Raw genomic sequence first — 16,238 nt, 5'->3', positions numbered from 1 at the left:
TAATGTTTTCTACCTGTTCATGTCTGTCTCTTTTAAACTACATGCTTCTTGAAAACAGAAACTATGATGTATTTATCTTTGCATGTTCCCAGTGCATCAAGCATAGGATTTGCTCACAAATAACTGTTACTGAATATGTACATCTGATTCTAGGTGATCTGGGAACATATCAGATCCAGAGCCAAAATTAAAGCAGCTAAATTTAAGGAACATTTTATGACTATAAAGGTAAAGAAGACCATGCCACAAAATGCCACACGAGTGGGTGGGGCTGTCATATCAGCACTCGTCCCACTGAGGCTTGAGAGGAACTTCTGGAAGCAGCCCCAGTGTGCAAGAACCTTACCGGCATGGGGATCTTAGAGAGTTCTTTTCCAATGCAGTTCTTCATGATGCTCCATAAATTGAGGCTATAGTTTGGCTTGTATGGTATTCTGGTTCTCTTTTCCTTTTTGGTCTCCTCCAGCTGATGCTTGTACTGAGAGCAAAAACAAAGCCATTCAACCACCCACAAAGAACAGAAAACCTGGTATTTATAACCTTCCCTTCCCCCGTGCTAAAAAAAGAAAAAAAAAAATCAGTTTCTCTTAGCACTTCACAAAAAAAAAAAAAAAAAAAAAATTCCTGGGAATCATAACCCACGTCCCTCACCTCTGATAACTCCCATATAAGAGTTACCTGTTCATCAAGGCTGATGTCACTACTGGCTCCACTGATATTGCTGCCAGTACGTCTGTACAGATGGGAAACACGGGAGAATCAGAACAAAGACCAGAACTAGAGTTTGGTTCTGGACATTTCTTTACAAAGCAGAATGCCAAGTACACTGTATAAACTTATTGATGGGTGATCAAATGACGATGTTTAGAATATGAATGAATTTAAATATTCTGGAGAATTTGTTCATGTAGAAAAGCTGACACTTGTTCACTTACTTAAGAAAAAGGGCCCATTCTATAAACAGATCTTGAGATAAAAAAGAAAAAAAAAGGAAAAAAGGGCCCAGATTGAGTACTGACAATGATAATACTCTCACTGAAATGTTTCTAACCTTTTGACGGCCAGATATGTTTATTTTCTTCAATAATCAAGGATAACTTACTTGTGGCCCAAATTTTCAGGCATGGTGATGATCTCAGGTGCATCAAAAAATTCATTCTCATCATCTTCATCACTCATGTCTCCTTTGCCAGAGCAGCACTGATCTACAAGAAGAAAAGCCCCATTTGTTGGCTTTGGTTATCTTTACCAAATGTCTGACATAGCAAGTTCTTTTAAATACTAATCATAAACACAGCAAAAACTGGTAAAAAAGCAGTGGAAATCCAGAATAAATCGATGGTTCCAATTCCATTTCACATGAGTCACTGACTGTGGAGAGTTTTGAGTTCTTCTATCAACTGCAGAAAATCATTTGGCTCATCTCAGACCAGGCTACCTGAGAACTAAGCATCTTACCTTTACCAGAACCCACGCTGCCAGGGGTGTTTGCCGGCAGCACCGTGGCTCCTCGGAAGGCCCTCTCCAAGTGATTATGCTGCTTCGCCAGCTGCTCAAGGGTCTCTTCCAGTCGGATACGCTGGTCTCTTTCGTACTGTAGTGACTTTTGCCATTTTTTACTATGGGTCTGGGCTAACATGAGGAAATCTCTGCAGGCCTGTATGGAGAAAGCGTTGACTGGTTCACCTCAACTAGTCAAAAGTTTGCCCTCAAGCTTCTGCAAGCCCATTGAGTAATTTTATTCTGGGAATTTTTGACCAGCAAATTACAATGAAAGATTTTCCCTTTTATACCAAGGTATCAGGGACAGCTAGCTCCATGCTGAAATCAAGGTCAAACCCAGAAAAAAAGTAAACATGGTTGTCATGGTTCTTTTAAACCCTCCTGGTCATGAGAACCAAACAAATGCCAAGTGAGCAGTAAACCTAGACGAAGTATTTGTGGCAATATCAAAAAGAGCAGGTATGTGAACTGCACCAAAGGAAGATAACTGCTGACTGAAAGAAGGAGGAGAACACACACAGGGTAACTGCTTTCAACAAATTCTTGTCTAAACTCAAGTAACTGAAAGCTGAGGAGTTCAGACACTGAGAACAGAGCATCTACACTGAAGTAGACCAAGTATGGGGCAACTTATTTAGTTTTCATTTTGGTCACTAAGAGAAACAACTGACCTTAAAAATTAGAAGCCTTCAGTGTGCAGGAAGAAGGGTTAAAAAGAAAACAATTAGAAGCCTAATTGAAAAATCAAAGAAGGGATTTAGAGAAAAATTACAAATATGATTATATCAAGTCCCTCCACTGGCTCTCCACTAACATTAGGATCAAATACTAACTACTGGTTATGAACATATAGGGCCCTTCACAATACACCCATCACCTGCTTTGTATTCTCCTCATCAGGCAGGTGTACTTAGCACTGTACCCATCCACCCACCCCTGCCCCATCCCCGCTGGCAGCTGGGACTACAGGTATGTACCACCATGCCTGGCTAATTTTTGTATTTTTTGTAGAGATGGTGTTTTGCCATGTTACCCAGACTGGCAACAAACTCATGGACTCAAGTGATTCACCCACCTCGGCCTCCCAAAGTGTTGGGATTATAGGCATGAGCCACCGTGCCCGGCCCTGGACACAGAGTTCTTTCAGGCCTGCCTACCTCAGCATATGCTATTGACTCTACCTAGAATGCCCATCCCTATCCCGTTTCTAAGAAAGGGGAAATCTTTCTTTAAGATCTATGGCAAATGTTGCTTTGTCTGTGACACCTCCCCATTAGTCTCAATAAGCAGCCAGTCTCTTCTCTACATTTCCATTGCACTTTGCACAAACTTCTATTTTACACATGCACAGCAGTATCGTGACTGATTTTCTATCTCTCCAGATGGATCATATGCATTTTAAAAACACATTTTACAGCTTATTCATATATAGATCTCCAGCTCCAAATTTAGTTGCTCTCTACATAATAGGAACCTGATAAAGTTTGCTTAATAAATAAAGGAAGGAAGCAAGCAATGTAAGCTTAAAAGTCTATTCTCTGTTATAAAAAAGCTAGAAAGTAAACAGGATATCTACTCCCATGGTTTCAACCATTGCCTATAGGCTAATGGCTACTCAATCAGTAATTCTAGCCCAGCACTCAATGAGATTCAGAATGGAATATCCAACTCCCTATTTGATGGCTCAAAGTAATTTCAAAATTAATGAATCCTTAAGTGAACTCATCACTTTGTTTGTTTGTTTATTTGTTTTTAGACATGGTCTTGCTCTGTCACCAAGGCTGGAGTGCAGTGGCACGATTGTGGCTCACTGCAGCCTCAACCTCCCAAGTTCAAGTGATCCTCCTACCTAAGCCTCCCATGTAGCTGGGACTACAGGCGTGAGCCATGATGCCCAGCTAATTTTTGTAGTTTTTGCAGAAATGGGATTTTGCCACATTGCTTAGGCTAGTCTTTCAACTCCCAGGCTAAAGTGATCCACACCAGGGATGACAGGTATAAGGCACCACACCCAGCCTCATCACTTTCCTGTGCTTTTCCCTTTGATATTCCCCAACCCGTTTCAGGGCCCTCCCAGTTGTTCAAGCCAGAAAATTAAGGGGAATCCTTCTCTTACTTTTGCTTCCTTCCTCACATCCAGTTATCAAGTCCTGTTGATTGTTAACAATATTAAAAAAAAAATCTGTACATGTCTTTCCATTCTTCATAGTCAGAAACAGTAGAGTACACACTCTGGAGTTGGACTGGTGGGGCTCAAATCACCGATCCATCCCACTATCTACCTGTACAAATATAGACAGGTTATTTAATCTCTCTGTGCCTCATCTTCCATTTCCACAAGCAAATATAACAATAGAATAACTACCTCAAAGAGTTGTTGTTTTACATATATGCACTTAGAACCATATTAGGCTCACAATATACATTAAATAAGGTGTTAGTTATTATAAGCTGATGGTAGTTCACGTATGTAATCCTAACACTTTGGAAGACCAAGACAGGAGTGCCTAAGGCCAAGAGTTTGAGACCAACTTGACCAACATACAAGACCCCATCTCTGTATAAAAATTAAAAATAAAAAAATAGCCTGAGTAAAGTGGCTCATGCCTTTAATCCCAGCACTTTGGGAGGCTGAGGCAGGCAGATCACCTGAGGTCAGGTGTTCAAGACCAGCCTGGACAACACAATGAAACCCTGATTCTACTAAAAATACAAAAATTAGCCAGGCATAGTGGTGCACACCTATAGTTCCAGCTACTTGGAGGATGAGGCAGGAGAATCGCTTGAACCCAGGAGGCGGAGGGTACAGTGAGCTGAGATTGCTCACTGTACTCTAGCCTGGGCGACAGAGCGAGACTCTCTCAAAAATTAAAAAAATAATAATAATAAAAAAAAGTTGAGTGTGGTGGCGCATGCCTGTAATCCCAGCTACTCAGGAGGCTGAGCAGGAGAACTGCTTGAACCTGGGAGACAGACGTTGCAGTGAGCTGAGACCCCGCTACTGCATGCCAGCCTGGGCAACAGAGCAAGGCTCCATCTTAAAAAAAAAAAAAAAAAGGTGGGGGCTGGGTGTGGTGGCTCAAATCTGTAATCTCAGCACTCTGGGAGGCTGAGGCAGGTGGATCATGAGGTCAGGAGTTCAAGACCAGCCTGGCCAAGATGGTGAAAGTCCATCTCTACTAAAAATACAAAAATTAGCTGGGTGTGGTGCGCCTGTAATCCCAGCTACTTGGGAGGATGAGGCAGGAGAATTGCTTGCACCTGGGAGGTAGAGGCTGCAGTGAGCTGAGATCCCCCATTGTGCTCCAGCCTGGGTGACAAAGCGAGACTCCATCTCAGAAAAAAAAAAGACAAAAATTACGACTGCATCAAAAGTGGTCTTATCTTCTAATCTACTACTACCAAGCTTATTTAGTATGATCTGAACCCACTCCTCTATCCCACAATTAACTCCTCCTAAGCCTCATGCTAGCTATATCCTGGCTCGACTAATAGTCAATTACCAGCAGCTCCCATACTTTAGGGAGAAGGATGGATCTGAATATGCCACACCACTACCTGGATCAAAGTTTCTCCCTATATATAAAAATAATATATATATATATATATATATATATATAATTTTTTAAAAATATATATTTATTTATTTTTAAGACAAGAATCTCGCTTTGTTGCCCAGGCTATAGAGTACAGTGGCACGATCTTGGCTCACTGCAACCTCCGCCTCCTGGGTTCAAGCGATTCTTGTGCCTCAGTCACCATGTCTGGCTGATTTTTGTACTTCTTTTAGTAGAGATGGGGTTTCACCATGTTGGCCAGGCTGGTCTCGAACTCCTGACCTCAGGTGATCCGCTTGACTCGGCCTCACAAAGTGCTGGGATTACAGGTGTGAGCCACTGGGCCTGGCCTCATTCCCTTTTAGTAATACTGACTATACTTAAAATTTGCCAGAGACAATCATATGTCAGGCGCTTTGCTAAGCACTTTACATCAATTATCTGACAAAAGCCTTTCAACAAGCCTTTGAAGTATCTATCTACTAGTATCATTACCATTTACAGATAAGGAATTGGGGTCACAGAGGATGCAGGTTGCCCCAAGTTATACAGATAGGTCATGGAGGCTGTTGGAGAGGATGCAGATTGCCCCAAGTTATATAGACAGGTCATGGAGGCAGCTGGACTCTAGGCCCCAAGCTCTAGCTTGCCTTTCTTCATAGGAAGACTCTCACTGCTCCTTCAGAATTTAGTTGAGGAAATTAGAGAAATGTCCTACTCTGAGCCAAATACTTCCAATGAGCTACACCACAGTGGCCTGTACTTATTTCTATCAAGTCACTTAATGTAGTCAATAATGATGATCCCTTTAATTCTCCACCCCTCACTAAATAGCGATCTCCCTAAGGACAGGGGTCATATCTGCCCTCAGGGATATCCACTAGCACAGTTTCTAGAACACAGCTCGTGTTCAACAGATGGCAGATGAATATACTAAAAGTATCAAATTTACTTCCCTGGTTACATTCTCTTTGATAGTTAGAAAAGCTATATCCTAAGCAGTCAAGAAACTGAAGCAGCCACAAAAAAAGAACAATATCATGTCCTTTGCAGCAACATGAATGTAGCTGGAGGCCAATGTCCTAAGTGAATTAATGCAGACACAGAAAAAAAATGTGCTTTCACTTATAAGTGGGAGCTAAATATTGGACACACACCAACACAAAGACAGAAATAATAAACACCGAGGATTCCAAGAGTAGGGAGGAAGAGCACCAAAGGCTGAAAAACTACTTTGGGTACTACATTCACTACTTGGGCAATGGATCATTAGAAGCCAAACCTCAGCATCACGCAATATACCCATGCAACAAACCTGCACACGTGCCCCTTGAATCAAAAATTAAATTAATTTTTAAAAAAGAAATTGAGAGAAATATACTCTTCCTTTGATATAACTTTGCCCATTCAGAGCTGTGATGCTCTAGTGTGTTAATTTTTAACATGCGTATTATACTTAAGGCCTTGCTAGTATCATCTAATGGGTACAAAGGAAACAACACAGGGATAAAAAGAGTATTTTAAGCAATAACTGGCTAGGAAAAGGGCATAGGCAGTGCAGCAAGAGAGTAAAGAATGAAAACAGAACTCACCTCTGACTTCCAAGAGATCATTCCCTTTAACACAAACTCTGGACACTTAGAACTTAGGGAAGAATTTCCCCAAGGAACAAAGATGAGTACATTTTCAAGAGAAAAAGTGAAACTAAAGTTTTAGTTTTATAAAGGGGTGTTTTACTTAGCAAAATTTTTATATCAGAGTAGAAAAAAAATTATGAAGTGGGGTGTTCACCTGATTTGGATAAAAGGTGGCATTCACTCTCAGGAGACCACTGTGCTGATTTGTTTTAAAACATATATGTATTTACAGGCCAGGCATGGTGGCTCACACCTGTAATCCCAGCACCTTGGGAGGCCAAGGCAGGCGGATCATGAGGTCAGGAGATTGTGATCATCCTGGCTAACGCAGTGAAATCCTGTCTCTACTAAAAATACAAAAAATTAGCTGGGCGTAGTGGCAAGCGCCTATAGTCCCAGCTACTTGGGAGGCTGAGGCAAGAGAATTGCTTGAACCTGGGAGGCAGAAATTGCAGTGAGCCAAGATCGCACCACAGTACTCCAGCCTGGGTGACAGAGTAAGACTCCATCTCAGGAAAAAAAAAAAAAAAGTATACTTATTTACTATTTAATTGACTGTATGACTTATGAGGTTTTCCTGATCACAAGAGGACTGGAAAACCAGGCACACAGTCGCTAGGAACACACGACCAGACATCAGAAAAGCAAGCATTAATACTGATTGGCTGACTGGTCTGTCCCAGGAGATAATCTTCCTGCAGTCCCTAAGTGGAGGATATAATTTGTCTTTTTACTTTGTGTGAATCAGAGCACTGAACAGTGTTAAACACATTAGAAAAATGATGTTAAAATGAAAGTTATCAAAACTTTCTATTAAGTAAGAAAGGGGTTAAATGAGAAAAACAATATTTTCCCATGGTCATGGGAAAACATCTTCGATGTTTAGAGGTGACATGAACTAAACTAGTTCAAAGCAGAAGACATGTCTTACTACAGCACCCTAAACAAAACAAAATCTGGCACTAGAGAGGTAATTTCATCCCATTTAATCAGGAAAAAAAAAAATCCACCCTGCATAAACCTTTTCTCACAGAGTATTCTTCACAGTTATGGAATGCCTTTGAGTGTTTTTATGCAGAAGGTAACTAAACCTGCCAGGCAAGAATCATTTACCAGTAGAGGAAAAGTAGCACTGTATAAACCATGTATTCATTTCATACCTATCAATACATCAGTAATGCCATGGGTGCTCTGTTTACTCAGAGTCTTGCACCCAAGCAGCTAAAATATTCTGCAAACCAACAACAGCCACCCAAGTTAGGAGTCATAAGGAGGCTGAAGTGTTGCCACTCTTTTTAAAGAAAGGTGCCCAAAGTTGAATATTTTGTCTTATCAGCAAAATCATCCTTGAATTCAAGGACTAAAGATGGAAATAACTAGTATTATAAGGTTCTTACTAGTACCCGATCTAGCCTCCACTTACCACCCTTTATGCCTGAATGCATTAATAAAGAGATGACTCCAACTTAAAGCTCAAATAACATGACAGTAGAAGGGACTCAGGGAGATCTTTTAGTTCCAACAGATGAAGTGAGACAAAAATAAATAAATAAAATCACAACCGAGAGAAATTAAGGGACTTGGCTAATATTGATCAGCTGTCCTAGTAGTTGCAGAGTAGTCGGTGCAGGAACCTTGGACTCCTGATTCCAGCTGAAGCAAAGACCTCCTGATCACTTGAGCAGAGCATGAAAGTCATTCAATCTGTGCAGCCTGTTCTATTTCATGCAGTAAACAATGTAACTTAAAGCCCTTGAGCAGTGAAGCAGGCCCTAATGTTCTGTGCTTTATCAATGACAACTTTTAGGCATTTGGGGAGAATTACATTTCAAAGAGGGAATGAATCAAAAAGCAACACAGACACCATCTGCACTCACATTGATCATGGCATTGGATGTTATCCTAAAGAGTGTGGCTCGTTCATTGACTTGTTTGATCTTTTCATTGCTCTCAGCAGGCAACTTCAGGGACTCCAGCTCACTGAGCGAACGCTGCAGAGCTGTGCCGTGCTTAGCTATCAAGTCATTGCACGTGCTCAAGTCCTCTACTTTGCTGGAGAGGGTCCGAAGGGTATTCTGCAGCTCAGTCTTATCAGTTTGTGAGACAGACTCTTCATCTCCTGACTCATCTGTAGGAATGAAAAGAAAGGTTATATGATTCCAGCACCAGGAGTGAGATTTGGAACCCCACCTACACTGTCTAGAAACAAACCAACACTTCTCATGCCGTGTGCATTCTGACTGACTGAAAACTTGCCATTACCAGATGGTTTCTCTACAGTGTGGTCCACAGATCACCTGTACAACAAACACCACAGGTGCTTCTTAAAGGAGCAGAGTCTTTAGGCCCACCCGTAGATATTTTGATTAAGCTGGTGTGAGGCAAAGCCCAGGAACTTGCCTTTCTAATAAGCTGCCCAGGTAACTGATACACACTAAAGTTTGAAAACTACTGACTACAGGACAGGATGGAAAAGCTGAAAGGCTCTTGGAATTGGGAATTAATTACTGAGCTCTTTAACTCTGGCCTGAGGATTACTATCTAGTCCAAGCCAACTATTATTGCAAATCCACTATCATCTGATAGGTGACTGATGGGATCTGTACTAAATGAGTTGAGAATCACAGTCTTTGTAGATAAAGTCCACATCACAAAAAAGGCCATTAATTTGTCTTCTGAAAGAGAGCTCAGAAACTTCATGACTAAAGCCACCATTAAAACTTAAACAGCTCTCCAATAATAAGTCAAGTAGAGAAGCTATGTTGTACCTCTCACTATCATTTCTGTACTCAACACTTCGTAACTGCAAAGTGCTTTCCTAGCAGTGTCACTTCCTTTGGAGGAGCTAACATGAGCACTAAAATCAAAGCAAGAAAGGAAAAAAAAAGAGGGAGTAAAGACCTGTGCTTTCTGCCAGCCAGACAGACAGGGCCAAAGTCAAAATATAACTTACTACCAAAAAATTTACAGAGCAGTAAATTCTTCTTTCACTGCTTAATGGACATTAAATACAGTACAGGAAATGGCAGGGGATAAGATAACAGACAAAGTCAGCAGGTGACCATTTCAGTCAGTTCTAGGTAAACAAGCTCAGTATGATTAAACTATCAACATATCAGGGGAAAATCCTACCATTTTCCTTGAAGAATAATAAAAACATAACTTGATTGCTTTTTTTAGTTAACTAGTACAGCAAAATGAAGATTTTTCATAGAAAATATCACATACACGGTTTTTGGCAGTCTACTAAAACTGTTTCAACTTAACTAACAAAGAGTTAAGTAAGAAGATATCAGGAGAAAAAGGTATGAATAGATCCAAATTGTGAGGTGTAATACTCCTAAGACTGACCCAGCAATAAAATAATTATTTCTCAAAATTTTAAGATAGTCAATTGGCATTAAAGGCAAAAGAACAACTGTTATGCCTCTAGTACAGAATTTTTCAACCTTGGCCAAATAATTCTTTGTTTTGGCAGCTGTTTGGTATATTATAGGAGGTTCAGCAGCATCTCAGGCCTCTACTCTCTAGATGCCATAGCACCTCCCTCCCTTCAGCTGTGACAACCAAAAATGTCTTCAGACACTGCCAAATGTCTGCCGGGGAGACAGAATCAACCCCGGTTGAGAACCATCACTCCAGCAGAAATACTGCATGATGACGAGAAGCTTGAGACATCTAGGAAATAGGTGATAATCAAATGACACAGCATAATGATGACAAAAAAAAAAAAATGTGTGCATAAAAGGGGGTCCCCAGGCATGGCGTTCTTTGCTCCTGACCTGATTCTGCCAGCATCTTCACAGCTTTGGCCTTGGCCAGTTCCAGGGCTGTCACCCAGCGCTGCCGCTCAACTTCTGAGCTAGCTTTCAGATGGTAGGTCTGAGCGCCCCCATTGGAAATGATGAAGTTGCAGGAGTCCTCCACGGTGATGTTGGCTGTGGCGAGGTTGATGGTACCACGGCAGGTATGTCTCATTTCTGCCTTTGATCTACAATAACAAGACAAAGACAAGTTAAACAGAAAGTTGATGGATGGTTTATCCTTTATCACATTCCATTTCTTTTCATAACTCTGAGCTCCCTGAAAATATGATAGTCTTAGGAATCAGCAAGTTCTAGTCCCTCAAATGGCTCCCTAAAATTCAAGAAACAATCAGCAGGGATTTCCTTTCAGAGCCTATAAGTGTTGTTTCTGAGTCAGATTTTTTTTTTTTTTTTTTTCGCTTTGTCGTCCCTCTTACCATTTGCTTTTTAGAAATAGGCTTTATAGGACAGGCATGGTGGTTCACACCTGTAATCCCAGCACTTTGGGAGGCCAAGGTGGGCAGATCACCTGAGGTCAGGAGTTCCAGATCAGCCTAGCTAAAATGGTGGAACCCCATTTCTACTAAAAATACAAAAAATTAACCAGGCATAGTGGCGTGCGCCTGTAAGCCCAGCTACTCGGGAGGCTGAGGCAGGAGAATCGCTGGAACCCAGGAGGCGGAGAGAGCCAAGATCGTGCCATTGTACTCCAGCTTGGGCAACAAGAGTGAAACTCTGTCTCAAAAAAAAAAAAAAGAAAAGAAATAGGCTTTACTGAGGTATAACTACATGCAGTGTTAATTCAGCAATTTTAAGGGTACAACTGAATGAGTTTTGACAAATGTACCCAACTGTGTAACCACTACCACAATCCAGATGTAGAACATTTCTATCATCTCAGTAAGTTGCCTTCATGCCCTTTTGCAGTCAGGAATTATCTTTTACTTAGCAAGTTATAATTATAAATTGCCCTATAACCTTGTGCAACAGTCTCATTTCCTAAGAATAGCTCCATTTTATATATGCCAAACCATCTCGCTCCCGACTGTAACTCAGCCCAAATGAGAACTGTTATACCATGCTTAGAATTACATTGCAGAAGTGTAAAAAAGCACATTTAAATGTTTCGAGTATGAAATATTGGCTATGGTTCAAATGATATGAAATAAGAATAACAAGCTTTCGGGGGAAGTAAAAAGGAATCACCAAGTGTTTTAATCTTTCAGGAATATGTTCATTCCTAACGTCCACCAAACTCTACTGGTGGGAACTCCTAAGCTGTCTATTAATAGCTAGGAAAGATTCAGCAGATCTCTTCTCAGAAGACTGGGTGTAAAAATTTTCCTGATCTCTAGTGACTGACAGTTCTATTGATAGACTAACTTTTGAACTTTACAGCATTACTTGGTGACAACAAGCTATAAGATACTTCACATAAAATACCAAGCTTCATATAAAATATCAAGATACTAGCACAATTGAGTGCCTAGCACAAACTGTGTCATTTCCCTACCACCCACTGGTTATGCCCAGGAACCTGCATGTTGAGACTGCAGTTTTCCCTGTCCAAATTGGAACATAGAGATCGAAGTCCTTTGCCAACTGCCATCGTACAAAGCAGAGCCATTTCCCTTTCAGTGGAGTCAAGCAGCCAACACACCTGGCACATCCAGAATTCCTGCATGCCAGAAATGGCACATACCCCATAAGATTTGGTATGTTCGAAAAAGTCTGTTTACTGCATTTAGGAAGACAGGTTTGCTGTTATTCAATTTCTCACATGAACTGTTCTTCCTCAAATGAACACACGAGTAGTATGAGAAAGCCAGAGGGGTCTCAATGGACTGGGCCATTTTCTATCTCCTGCACCTGCCACAATGTAACATGAGTCCCTGTTTTTTCTATTCTTACCTCCCCAGCCCCAAGCTTCAGTTACATTATGAATAATGCAGGCTGAATTACAGATGCACAGCTGACAGGCCTGCTCACCCGTGTTTTCTACTCCAGGGGTACTACTTGGACCTTCTTCCACATTCCTCCTTACTGGAGCTTTTCACAAACCACTTCTCAGGAATCTCTTCTGCCTGGGTCATCATTGTAAACTAAGGAAGTTTCTCAAATTACAAAAGGTCTGTAGCAGTTTAGAAAATATCAAGGAACTCTGGGAGTAAGACAGGCTTGATCTCTGAGCTCTTGGGTTTGGGCAGATACACTTGCAATTATAAATGATTAGTGAAGAAGCTGGAAACACATGAATCTCAGGGTACAAGACAGGTTCTTCAGGCACTACAATATTAGGTGGTATTTTCTGGTCAGAAAGTTCTTCCCTTAAAAGGCTAGCTGAAATAGTAATTCAATCTCTAGAATCTAGCCAGGAAAACTAATACTATGGCCTGTCACAATGTTTCTGGGAGAGCTATGATTCTATGTAAGGTTTTAAGTAATGGGACATCTAAGTAACTGGGTAGGTAAGGAAGCACAGGGTAGGTAAAAAGAAGGAAGCGGTTTGCCAAGGCCTATTAGGACAGCTCATCAGAGGATGGGTCTAGGAAGTACACAATTCCACTTAAAAGGAAAACAGTATTTTGGAAACAGCATACATAAGAAACTGCAGGTTTTGCAGGCATGAAAAGCAGGAGGAATGACAACTTGTCTAAATAGTTGTTTACACAGGAAGATGAGAAGCAGAAGAACCCTGCAGGAAAAAATAAACTGCCAGTTTACTCGATAGGAAGTATTTCAGTACAATTTTGAGGGTAGTGCACAGATTGATAACTCTCTGGATCCTGCTGCTTGGTTTGTTTGTGAGTGAGACCTATCGTATATTTCCCAATATGTAGTTGGTATGTTTTGGAAGGAGTTTTATCTGTAGTCAGACAGGTACCACTAGCTCTTGCAAGGGAGAAGTTAAAAGTGATAACAAATACTTGAAGACAACATATGAGTTATTAGTGTCTAAGATCACTACTGGTCAACATTAGTACTGATCAAAGAATCAACTGGCCTGGAAAGTGGATCTGGTAAGAACCTGGATGAGAAATGACCACATATGAAGGCCATGAAATGATACACAATTTTTGAAAATGCAAAATCAATATTGACTTGAGACCCAAGTCAGGATATGAATCAATTAAACATTAAAATGATGGTGAATAATAACAGGAAAACATAAACTTGAATGAGAGAAAAGTCTGGGGAAATTAAAATTTTAGATTTGTAATTTAAGTTTAAATTGATAGTCCTGGATAAGTAGTTTAAAATTAACATGCAATGTTAATTCAGCAATTTTAAGGGTACAACTGAATGAGTATAATTCAGTTATACTGAATTATAATTAATTCAGGGGTTATAATTAAAATCAATTCTGAATACAGTAATGCAAATGAAATACACGATTATTCACAACTGTTGATTAAGCAGTGAGGCATTTTCCACTGTAAGAGGACAGGTGAGAATGTGTTCCTGCCAACAACCTCCAACTTCCACCTTCAATTTCCCCTCAAAATTCTCTAAGAGCCAACACAGTGGAGTTGATTGAAAAAAGACTTGTTCAGCCTAACTCTCCGGGTAGCAGAATGATTCCTGGCAAAGGAAAAGAAATATAGAGTGAGCTATTCCTCAGCATCAGTGTTTTGGGTCTCAAAGAGGATGCTCTTCAGAAAAAAAAAAATTTCAATTGGAATATCATTAGGCAAAATATCCCTTAAGGAAGACTTTTATACTTTTTGTATAAAATACACACAGTGAGCATGATCCATAAAATTACTTGCTATTGATAAGCAATTATCTCTGTAACCGACTGATTCATTTAACACTAACATGAGTTTTAGGTTAGACTGGTGTGAACAGAAGTCATTTCAAATCCCAACTCCTCCAAAACCTTGAGAAAGTTGCCCATGCTAAGTCTGTTTTCCTCATCAGTAAGATGGGAATATTTCCCAACTCTCAGGGTTGTTGCTGGGAATCAACAAAATACTGTAATGAAATACTGTATATAAAACACCTAGACACATTGTCCAGCCCGCAGGAAATGTTTACCCCCTATCCCCAAATCACCTATCTTTAACTCCTCTATCCTTTTTAGCCCAAAAGCATGCTATGTGATGGCCAGGTTATGAGTCACCATAAATATATATTAAACAGTCCAAAATAAACCTTGTTGAACAGAAGTAATCATGCCAAAGACATGGATCCTTCTTTTAATAAAAGTTAATCTTAACTATCCGAAAATCACAGAAATATTGGACAAAACACTTAATCATTTCCACGGGAGGAGGTGGGACAAGCAAAAAAAAAAAAAAAAAAAAAAAGCAGCATTGGGGTGCACATCTCCATTCTGGGCTGCCCGGAGGCGAGGGCGTAGGCAAAGTCTTGGAAGAGACAAGGCAGAAAGGTGACAGAATACCGAAGTCACCGTGTGTGATGTCCTTGTGTCTGAATGCGAAGGGAGCAAGGACGGGCACATCAAGAGCTACGAATAACCTTGAGTTTTGGAGACTGGGCACTGACAGCTAAAACTTGGGACCTTCCACTGTAAGTTCCTAGGGAGGAGTGTCTCCGGTTTGCTCTGCTTGTATGTGTTCCCTTAGTACCTACACCAGTGCCTTGCTTGCAGAATTAATAATTGCACCCATGTGCTGGTGGAAATACAATGGAAGAACAGACGCTCTCCAAACAAATGCCGATTGGAAAGGCTGAGAGCAAGGGGAAGATATGGCACCACGGGTAGGTAACCCGAGAGGAGGGGAGGGGAGGTGTGCGTCCAGGGGCTTTTCACTTTCGTGACAGTGGGCTCCGGCCCCGGGGTCAATCCGCACAGATGACGAAAAGGGGCCTGGGGCGACCCTGGCTGCGGTGCCGGCTGGCGAGAATGAAGGCGCCGGGACTGTCGGCAGCGATGGTGGAGGCAAGGTGAGCGACGGCGCCCCGGAAGCAGTTACCTGTAGTAGCTCAGGAGCCCGTTGCTCAGCACGAACCACCGCCGCTGGTAGCCTTTGATATAATTGGTCCATTTGAAGAGCCAGCCCTCTCGAGCCGAGCCCGAACCCCCAGCGCCCGAGCCGCCCGAGCCCCCCGTCGGCGGCGCAGGGGCCGGGCCAGCCGCCGCCACTCCCCCGGCCCCGGGGCCCGGGCCTCCCGTCGCCGCCGCGGCCACTGTCCCTGACGCGGCCCCGGAGCCTGGCCCAGAGTCTCCGCGGCCGCCGCCTGCTCCCACCACTGGGGGACCGGCGCCGCCGCCGCCAAGTGCTGCAATGGCTGCCGGGCCTGGCCCGACCACTCCTCTCAGCTCCGTCGCCGCCATGAGCCGCCGCCGCCTGGAGATACAGGACCGGAACCGCCTACTAGACCCACCGTCGCCGCCCGGAGAGCCCCACAAGGCTAGCGCATCAGCCACCGCTGCGCAGCGTCCCCGCCCCGCCAGGCCAGCCGCGGGGAGGCGGGCTCGGCCGCCGGAAAGGAGGCCGTCGATTGGTGCCGCTGAATGTCACTTGCGGAAGACCCCGCGGACATTGGCATTTCTCTCGGGCCTGTCATTCTACAGCGCCCAGTGAGAGCCTGGGATGGGACGCGTCCGCCAGATCCATCGTTGATTGGTTGAGATAAAAGCCAATCAGACATATGAAGAAGCTCATTGGTGCTTTTCTGAAGTTTCCAGCGCTCAGGGAGGACGGGAGAATGCGGGGTGCCCGACCAATCTGATCACCGATTGGCTGGTGTTTCCGCCACTCATTTCA

General features: G+C 42.4%; 1 protein-coding gene across 1 annotated transcript in view; it reads right to left on the bottom strand.

The window, feature by feature from the left end:
- The window catches only part of OSBP (oxysterol binding protein), a 41,639-nt gene extending 25,724 nt beyond the window's left edge, over positions 1-15,915 (bottom strand). Inside the window, exons 1-7 of the mRNA XM_012454309.3 lie at positions 15,444-15,915; positions 10,480-10,688; positions 8,575-8,825; positions 1,459-1,657; positions 1,103-1,205; positions 679-733; positions 347-478 (exon numbers count right to left, since the gene is read on the bottom strand). Coding sequence (XP_012309732.3) covers positions 347-478; positions 679-733; positions 1,103-1,205; positions 1,459-1,657; positions 8,575-8,825; positions 10,480-10,688; positions 15,444-15,805 — 1,311 coding nt within the window. The 5' untranslated portion in view covers positions 15,806-15,915. The remainder of the gene's footprint in view (positions 1-346; positions 479-678; positions 734-1,102; positions 1,206-1,458; positions 1,658-8,574; positions 8,826-10,479; positions 10,689-15,443) is intronic.
- Between the last annotated feature and the right edge of the window lie 323 nt (positions 15,916-16,238).

The sequence above is a fragment of the Aotus nancymaae genome, unplaced genomic scaffold (assembly GCF_030222135.1).
Source record: "Aotus nancymaae isolate 86718 unplaced genomic scaffold, 86718_ANA_hifiasm-v0.15.2.pri h1tg000059l, whole genome shotgun sequence".
Taxonomy (NCBI): Eukaryota; Metazoa; Chordata; class Mammalia; order Primates; family Aotidae; genus Aotus; species Aotus nancymaae.
The sequence above is the reverse complement of the archived record's forward strand: the minus strand, read 5'-3'. Positions and strand labels throughout refer to the sequence as shown.